This window comes from Giraffa tippelskirchi, chromosome 4 (genome assembly GCF_054371585.1).
Source record: "Giraffa tippelskirchi isolate mGirTip1 chromosome 4, T2T-mGirTip1v1.2.pri, whole genome shotgun sequence".
In the NCBI taxonomy this organism is placed as follows: domain Eukaryota; kingdom Metazoa; phylum Chordata; class Mammalia; order Artiodactyla; family Giraffidae; genus Giraffa; species Giraffa tippelskirchi.
The window spans coordinates 98,475,385-98,484,763 of NC_137278.1; the positions used below are offsets into that span (position 1 = coordinate 98,475,385).

General features: G+C 48.0%; 1 protein-coding gene across 1 annotated transcript; it reads left to right on the forward strand.

Moving 5' to 3' along the window:
- Window positions 1-1,721: 1,721 nt before the first annotated feature.
- Window positions 1,722-5,189, forward strand: COX5B (cytochrome c oxidase subunit 5B). Its single transcript, XM_081484588.1, has 5 exons — window positions 1,722-2,035; window positions 2,112-2,254; window positions 2,793-2,866; window positions 3,043-3,142; window positions 4,038-5,189. The coding sequence occupies exons 1-5, from the start codon at window positions 2,013-2,015 to the stop codon at window positions 4,148-4,150; spliced, it is 453 nt and encodes a 150-aa protein (XP_081340714.1). The 5' UTR covers window positions 1,722-2,012; the 3' UTR covers window positions 4,151-5,189.
- The last annotated feature ends 4,190 nt before the right edge of the window (window positions 5,190-9,379 follow it).

A 9,379-nucleotide genomic window follows, 5' to 3' on the forward strand; every position in this document is an offset into this window, starting at 1 on the left:
TCTAATCAGAGTCTTTAACATACTAGTGTGTTCATCTCCAAAAGGGCAGTTATCAAATGCAGAACTTCCCTATCTTTCATACGAAAGTGCATGCTCAGTCTCTAAGTCGTGTCCGACTCTGTGCGACCCCATGGACTATAGCCACAAGGTTCCTCTGTCCACGGAATTTTCCAGGCAAGGATACTGGAGTGGGCTGCCATTTCCTTTTCCTGGAGATCTTCCCAACCCAAGGATCAAACCCTAGTCTCCTGCATCTCCTGCATTGGCAGGCAGATTCTTTACCACTGAGCCATCTGGGAAGCCCTCCCTATCTTAACCAAGTCTTTTTAACTGAGAGCATCTTCTGAAACCAGGAATCCATGGAATACACTTCGGGAAATACTAACCTAGTCTAATCATAGTTTACAGATTAGGAAATGGTGGCCAAAACAAAAAGTGACTGAGTTGGCTGGTGGGTTTCATCCCAGAACACTTGTTTTCCAGACCACTGCTTCTCCCCCACCCAGCATTAAACATCTCACCATAGTTACAAATCAACTATAGATTCTTGGGAAACATTCCTAGGACTTAAGGGATTTTTTTTCCAATTTAATTTGGTAGAGTTGCAGTGGGGGCAAGGGAGAAAGAACGGTGAAAGTCATTCAAAGCAAAACTCACCTTTCAATAGAATCAAGACATTTTTGGTCTTAGAGATGTTTTTTTTTTCCTTGATGGAGAGGCACCCATGAAGACTGTGCTCATGTGAAGGGATGCTCCACCTGGTCCTTTTGAAAATATAACCTGCACAGGGCAGGTGGAAACACCTGGAACTTCAACCCTCCCCAATTTACCTCAAGTTGCTCTCCTTGGGCCAGGGGAAGCCCTACAAAACTGATTCTGTAGATTCTCTCCAAGAAATAAATTTACTAAAGTTTCCTCGATCTTCTTACATGCTGGGCAAGCACTGAGAATTCAAAGATGAATAGACCATAATTCCTGCTCTAAAGGGTTGGTTTGTTTTGTTTTTTAAATCAGGTAGGGAAACAGTCACTGCAGGCAGCCAGACTGTGACAGGGCTATACTGACCATGGGAATTAGGGCCTAGGAGCCCATGGAGGGCAGTGTTTACAAAGCCCACCCTAAGAAGCTTGCACACCTGAGCTCGTGGGCAAGCGGGGAGCTACGGAAGATGTTTCCAGTTTTCAAAGGAGAACTCCCGTCCTAGTACATTCTGGGACTCCATTACCATTATCAACTCCGCTTCCCGTGGAGGAATCTCGTTTATCCTCTTCTTAGTTAACAGCTTCTGGAGGTAGCCAGCCCTTTACCCCACATCACCAAGGGCTTTGGTTCTGGGTGTGCTAAGTCGCTTCAGTCGTGTCCGACTGGGCGATCCTATGGACTGCAGCCCGCCAGGTTCCTCTGTCCATGGGATTCTCCTGGCAAGAAATACTGGAGTGGGTTGCCGCGCCCTCCTCCAGGGTTGGTTCTGGGAGGCGCCCAAAACCTGGCCCTACCTTCTTCCCCTTCCTCAGCCTCGCCTCAGGCCTGGATCTCATCACCTCAAAGCCACAGCTACAGGAAAATGATGCTAAGGCTGCGGGCAGATCCTGTCCAAGTTCTTATAGGTTGGGCCCCACGTTCACAGTGGCTGTCACACTGCCAGGAGACCCAGCATCACAATTTCCTTTCCATCACAATTAATACTGTGGCCTTTGGGACGCTACTGCTAAATGGGGACCGCTTGATGTGTGGCAAGTATCCTGACAGACACTGGCTTCACGTCTTCCATCAGCAGCCTCCACGTCGCCCGAGCACAATTGCCAGCCAAGAAGCACATGAACTACAGTGGGGTTGCCCCATTCGGACGACGATACTGACTCTCACAGGCGCAAAACAAGTTGCACCCAACCTCAGCGTTAGCAAACGGCAGGTGTCCAGAAGCCTACAATTGAAACCGTTACTAGCCCCGCCCCTAGCCGGCTGCACGGATTGGGCAATGAAGCAGAGTGGCGCAGGCGCAGCCTTTCCTGATGTCCCGCCCCGGAAAGGTCACGTGAGTAGGGCGGCCTCTGGACCGGAAGGAAGGGGAAGAAAAAAAAGCCCTCCCCCGGAAATCCTTTCTGTTTCAGGAGCCTGCTCCCGGAAGTGCTGGTGTTTGTAGCGGGCGTGATGGCGTCAAGGTTACTTCGAGGAGCTGGAGCTTTGGCCTCCCAGGCCCTGAGGGCCCGCGGTCCAAATGGAGTCTCCGTGGTGCGCTCAGTGGCGTCTGGAGGTACTCGCCGGCAACGTGCGCCGTTGCCCTCCTGCGGTGGTGTTAGGTCAGCAAAGGCCGGGGTGGGGGAGGCCTTACATCTCCTCTGGGCCCCAAAGGCCTGAGGCTCTACGGACGTCTCCCTGTTATTCTCGACCGCAGCTGCTGCTGACCACCAAAGTGATCTGGCTGCGAAAAATTCCTAAACGGAGTTGCTGGGTGACCTTGGTGGGCAGGGTTTGCAACCGGGGCGTGGAGGGGCCAAGCCGCCCTTCAGACCTGCGCCCGTCTCCAGTTGGATGCACCCCACTAGGACTCTTGATTAACCTGCTTTTAGAGAAAAAAAAATGCAGAAAAATCGGCCTCCGTGGTTGAAGGAAGAAAAGGTCACCTCGTGTTCCACTTTTGGGTAACGTGATTCTGGTTCTTAGGGGACAGTGAGTATGGGTAGACAGTGGGAGCCTGTGGGCCCGCTAAAACTGTAAGCAAAAATTGACCTATGTGCGTTTTCCCTCTTGATCATTTCAGCCGACATGATAATAATTTTATTTTCTTTTAGGTGGTGTTCCTACTGATGAAGAGCAGGCAACTGGGCTGGAGAGGGAGGTCATGCTGGCTGCACGCAAGGGACAGGTGAGAAGAATGTTAAATGCCTTCTGGGAGAGAGTTCATTGCCTTGGATGGGATCAGAGCAGCCTCCTCTCTGAGGAGCCTTCCCTCCAGGAAACCTGGCTTCTAGGAACAGCATTGCTAATCCCTAGAGGGTAGGGATCATTTGGCATTATAGACTCTTATTTTGTTTTTTTCAGGACCCATACAATATACTTGCCCCAAAGGCAACCTCAGGTACCAAGGAAGACCCTAATTTAGTCCCCTCCATCACCAACAAGCGGATAGTGGGCTGCATCTGTAAGTGCTTCTCTACTATTTTCTTACCCTTTTGTTTGTTTGCTTATTTATTTATTTTTTGGCTGTGCAGCGTGTGGGATCATAGTTCCCCAACCAGGGATGGAACCCACGCCCCCTGCTTTGGAAGCACAGAACCTTAACCACTGAACCGCCTAGGAAGTCTCTGTTTAATTTTTTTTTTTTTTTAAATATTTGTTTATTTGGCTGTGCCAGGTCTTAGTTGGGACCCTCGGGATCTTTGTTACCATGTGTGAGATCTTTTAGTTGCAGCATACAGGATCTAGTTTCCTGACCAAGGATGGAACCCAAGCCCCCTGCATTGGGAGCACGGAGTCTTAGCCACTAGACCACCAGGAAGTCTCACCCATTTGTTTAATTTAATATCTGTTTAGTATGAAGGATGTCTACTAGTTTCTTCACATCTGTTGTCTGTGAGTGTATGTGTGTAAAGATATATGGGTAAATATTTTAAAGGTTTTGACCCTCAGCCCCCTTTGCTGAAGTAGGTCACCCTCCCTGTAAAGAGGCCTGGAACATCAATAATACTGCCTCAATGGAGAGGTGGCGTGCAGAAATATTCATCTAGAAAATACTGTACTTTCTCTTTGCCAGACACCATATCAGCCACTAGGTATACATACCAAAATGGACCCAGCTTTGGGATTCTACACAGGCAGGGAACTGTGAGAACCTAATAAGGAACTGAGAAGAGGTCAGTTTACTCACAGGTAAACTTGGCCTCAGTTCCTTCATCTGAAAAATGGAGTCAGGTTGAACTGACCTTAAGGTGTCAACCACAACTTTATTTGCATCTCATAGGTGTCTGAGGGCAGTAGGTTAATGGTGAAAGTCCTTCTTCTAGGCTACATGGCCTTCAGCTACCTTTTTCTTTCAGGTGAAGAAGACAACAGTACTGTCATCTGGTTCTGGCTGCACAAAGGCGAGGCCCAGCGATGCCCCAGCTGTGGAACCCATTACAAGCTGGTGCCACACCAGTTGGCCCACTGAGCCATTGCACTAATTCACTCAGAATATGATGTGGAATTTCTTCTTTCCAGTAAAGACTAGCCATTACATTGGCTTCTCCTCCCATAGTTGGCTGGTCTTATTTCTTTCCTGTGTTTTTGGGGGAAGTGTGGATAATTTTTATGTCAGAAATAGCTATCTGTTAATATTAGCTTGCCATCCACTTGCTTTTGTACACTGAGATTGTCAATCCCTAATGCAGTGATGGTGACAGTCGGTATGGGGAAAACAGACTGTGGAGTCAGGCTGACTGGACTTGTAATGTTGGCTTCATCATCTAGCTTTGTCATGTTCTCTGAGGGTGGATTGTTGTTTAGTAGCTAAGTTGTATCTTTTTTGTGACCCCATGGACTGTAATCTATCAGGCTCCTCTGTCCATGGACTTCTCCAGGCAAGAATGCTGAATTGGGTGGCCATTTCCTTCTCCAGAGGATCTTCCCGACCCAGGGATTGAACCCGTGTCTCCTGCATTGCAGGCAGATTCTTTACCACTGAGCCACTTGGGAAGCCTAGCTGACACTCTAGTGGGAGAGAAAAGTGAATACACAGCCACCCTTTCAGCATCAAAGGCAGCATAGCCACTCCCATACTTGGCATCAATTGACCCTCACAACTATCCTGTGAAATGGACCTTTCTGTTTGTGTACTTTATTTCTAAAGATTCAGATATAATTCATATACCATAAAATTCATTCTCAAAGTGTACAATTCAGTGGTTTCTGGTAAATGCACAAGGTTTTGCAGTCATTATCATTAATTCCAGAACATTCTCAAAAATCAGTACCCATTAGCACTCCCCTGCTCCTGACAACCACTAATCTACTTTCTGTCTATGAATTTGCCTATTCTGGACATTTCCTATTTGTTGGAAAACTTTTTCCCATTGTCTTTGTGCCCTGTTGAATACTGACCACTAAATGTGTAGAGTTATTTCTGTACTCAGAAAACCTCTTACAGAGGGTTCAGAGAGTTTAAGCTATTTGGCCAAGGTCACAGAGCTAATAAAAACACTGGATCCAAACCCAGCTCCTTAGATTTTGTCTAAAGTGCTGTGAGAATGCATGATGGGGGAAATGATTAACTTCCCACCCCAGGAGGCAGATGACAGGACTATTCCTAAATTCTCCAAAGGGAAAAAGCAGGCCTTTGGGAAAACAGCAAAGAATAAGTTGTGGTTGGAATGCCAAAGACTTGCAAGGGTATTTGGCCTTCGTTTATCTGGGAGAAGGGGAGTTCCTGAAGGTTTGTTAGCAGGGAAGACAAGGAGAGGAAGGGGATGCTTGGAGGAGAAAGAAGGTGAGTCTGGATAACTTGATTTTGCAGACCCTAAAGAATCATGAGGTGCAGATGGGGATGGACAGGTTAGCTGGGGAGAGTGGGCTGGGAGCAGAAAGAAGGCTCCCAGTGATGGAAATGGAGCTGAGCTCCAACCTCCAGCAGAGGGAGAAAAGCCAAGAAGAGGCTGAAAGACAAGGTCGAGGAAGCTTAATTTGGGAAGGCAAGGAGAAGGATTGACAACAGGAAGGTGTCTATCAAAACAAGGTTGTAAAGAGAGGCTGGGGCTTGGCATATAGGAGGCCTACAGGACAATAGTTTCAGGGCACAGTGTGGTCAGAAGGCCGATTGGTGAGACCACGTGCAAGTGGTTGCTGATGATGCAGACAAAGGGAAGAAGCAGCTTGCCCAAGCAGTCTGGAATGAGAAGACAGATTGAGGGCACAGAGGCACCATGCGAAAAAAAGACTCCTGTCTCAGCATCCGTGAGGGCCAGCGGAGGGTGCCTGATGCAGAGAGGGGAGGAAGAGCCTGGCCGGTGAAGGAATAGCCCTGGAGAGGTGAGACCCAGTTTCTCCAAGACCAGAGGGAAGGGAAGAAGGGAGGGTCAAAGAGGAGGGAAGGGAGGCTGAGTGAAATACAAGTAGGCAGGGCTGGGGCTTCAGGGCAATGAGCGAAAGAACTGCCAACCTCCCAACACCAGTGGCTCAGCCAAGGGCAACTGCCACAAGCCTGTCCAAGTGTATGACATTCTCCAGCAGCGCTAGCCACCTTGGAAGCAGGAAAATAGAAGACAAATGGTTGGGCAAATTTAATGTTGGGCAAGGGAGAAAGGAACTGAGGATGTCGGTGACAGTGTGGTGGAACCATCTGGACGGATTGTCCCAGCTGGAGAAGCAGGCTGGTCACTCCCTATGTGATCCTCCAGATCCACCCTCCACCCCTCTCTCTGCTTGGGGAGCTGACCTCCATGGCTTGCATCAAGGGACTCTTACCCTCTGGTTGCCAGTGAGGCAGGAAGGAGGGTGGAAGGGCAGAGAGATTGGGCAAGAAAGCTCCTCCACCCCGCCCCCTCTTCCTGGTTCTGGTCAGTGGCACCGTGCCCCCTGCTGCTACAGCCTCACAGGTGCTAGTACCACCCAGCCCAGCGGGTCAGAACATCCCACTGAGGCCCGCCCTGGTCCTCACCATCCCCTGGGGCTCCCTAAAGCCTGAGCACCCTCTACACACTGGCAGATCCTGTGGGCAAGCCCAGCAAAAGGGTGGGAGGTGGAGGGGGAAGGAGAGGGGAGGGAGGGATGGGTGGAGAGGAAGAGAGGAATACTAGGACTTCCCTGCTGGGGTCAGGTTCCTCCCTGAAAGAACAAACAGCTCCATGGAGTTGGCAGGGGAATCAGTGGGTGAGAGAAGGGTCCTGGGAGAAGGAAGGGCAGTAATTCACTTTTCTCCTGTGCATGCTGTCTTGTGCCTCCTGCTTTTGTTTCTTACACACAGACACATACACACACACTAAATAAGAAGCCTGCTCAGATCCCTCTGAGCGGCAGTCCCAGCCAGGCCTCATGCTAACGTGGTTCCAGGCAACCCATTTTGGATTTGCAGCATGTACACGAAAACATTGTCGGACCTTTTCCTCCAGAAGAGTCCTGGCCCCCACAGCCTACCAGAGGTTCAGTCACTTTGTCACATGGTCCTCAGGCCTCCCTGAGGGCTCCAGGGCTCTGAGCTGTCTCTGGCTGCAGGATGAGGCGAGCCCTCACACAGCAACTGTCTCCCCCACTCCTGTGATAATTAAAAACTAGCCCTACCTCTGCTTTTGTAAGAGGTTAGGGCCTCTGTGGTCCAGTCAGAGCTGCTCTTTCTGGTGATAGAAATGCAGATTAAGTCCTTTATGACCCCGTTCCTTCAAGCTTGTGTGAACTTGGCCCAGGTGAAGAACAACCCCCTCTCTTCTACTTTCTTGAGATGGATTCAGGCAAAAGCCACATTCCACTCCCTCCTCCCCCAACACGCACCCAGAGGCAACTGCTTGTATTGGTTTCCTGTGTATCCTTCCAGAGCTCCTTTAGGTAAATATAAACAATTATGAATACTGATTTAAAATACTGATTAATGATGAAAATTTTTATTGAAATATAGTTGCTGTACAATATTATACAAGCTATAGATGTATACAACATAGTGATTCACAATTTTTAAAGGTTATACTCCATTTACAGTTGGGCTTCCCAGGTGGCGCCAGTGGTAAAGAACCCGCCTGCCAATGCAGGAGACATAAAGAGACACTGGTTTGATCCCTGGTCGGGAAGATCCCCTGGAGGAGGGCATGGCAACCCACTCCAGAAGAATCCTGTGGACAGAGGAGCCTGGTGGGCTACAGACCATAGGGTCATAAAGAGTCGGACATGATTGAAATGATTTAGTACACATGCACGATTTACAGTTATTATAAAATATTGGCTATATTCCCTGTGTTGTACAATATATCCTTATATGTTATGTATAATCTCCTCCCCCATCTTGCCCCTCCCTCTCCCCCCAGCACTGGTAATCACTAGTTTGTTCTGTATATCTGTGTCTGCTTCTTTTTTGTTATATTCACTAGTTTGTTGTATTTTTTAGATTCCAACATATAAGAGGTATCATACAGTATGTCTTTCTCTGTCTGACTTATTTCACTTAGCATAATGCCCTCCAAGTCTATCCTTGTTGCTTTAAATGGCAATTTTTCATTCTTTTTTTATGGCTGAGTCATATTCCATTGTGGGTATTTATATCTATTACAATGGACCTCATTTTCTTAATCAATATGATCTTGGGTCGTCTCAGCCTGCAGGGGCTTGAAGTGGGGCTTCAGTTCCTGGCCAGAGATTGAGGTGGGGCCGTGACAGTGAGAGCACCAAATCCTAGCCACTAGATTGGGATCTAATCCTGACCACTAGCCACTAGACCAGTAGTCAGTGACAAGGCCCTGGCCCTTCAGCTTTGCAGAAAAGAATTCCCACAAAGATGGAAAGTAGTGAAACAAGCAAAGCGTTTATTAGGAGGAAAAAGAGTACAGCACGTGTGGATAGACACAGGACCAGCCTCAGAGAGAGTCGCTCTTTTGCAGTAGTTTAAATAGCTTTTATGGGGCATTTCTTCCAGGTTTCCTTGGGCCATTCTGATTTGCCTGGTTCTGAGTCTGTATTTGGTTTATCTCAAGATCCTCTAGGAGCTGGCAACAGTCCATGGGGTCACAAAGAGTCGGACACGACTGAGCAACACAGCACAGGATCCTTCCACGTGTGTGCATGCAACTCTCAGCCAAGATGGAGTCCAGCAAAGAGGCCTGTGGGTTGTTTGGCATCACTTCCCTTTGACCTCCAAGAAGCTTTCTAGTCAGGAAGTTCTCCTTGGCTTAGAGAAATATGTGATCTCTTCTCTCTTATCTAGGCAGGGCTCAGCCTCCTCTTTGGACTGTCCTGTTGATATTTTGGACTTTCTGTCCACAGGGAATGAACTCTCACTGCTCACCCTGGGAGGAGTGGGCATCTACCTGCAACTTCACATTCATTTGTTGACGGACACTTAGGCTGCTTCCATATTTTGGCAATTGTAAATAATTATGCTGTTATGAACATTTAGGGTATATCTTTTTGAATTAGTGTGTTTTTTTTCTGATATATGCTCAGGAGTGGAATTTCTGGGTCATAGGGTGGTTCTGAATGGACATTTTTTTATGCCAGCACTGACTGAGCATTTACAGTGTGTTAGGCATGGTTCTGAGCACTTTGTCCTCAAAACAGCTCCAGAGGTAGGTGCTTTGTCCATTTTTTTTAAGATTTCTTTTTTTGATGTGGACTATTTTTAAAGTCTTCATTGGATTTGTTACAAGATTGCTTCTGTTTTATGTTTGGTTTTCTGGCTTTGAGATGTGTGGGATCTCAGCTCCCA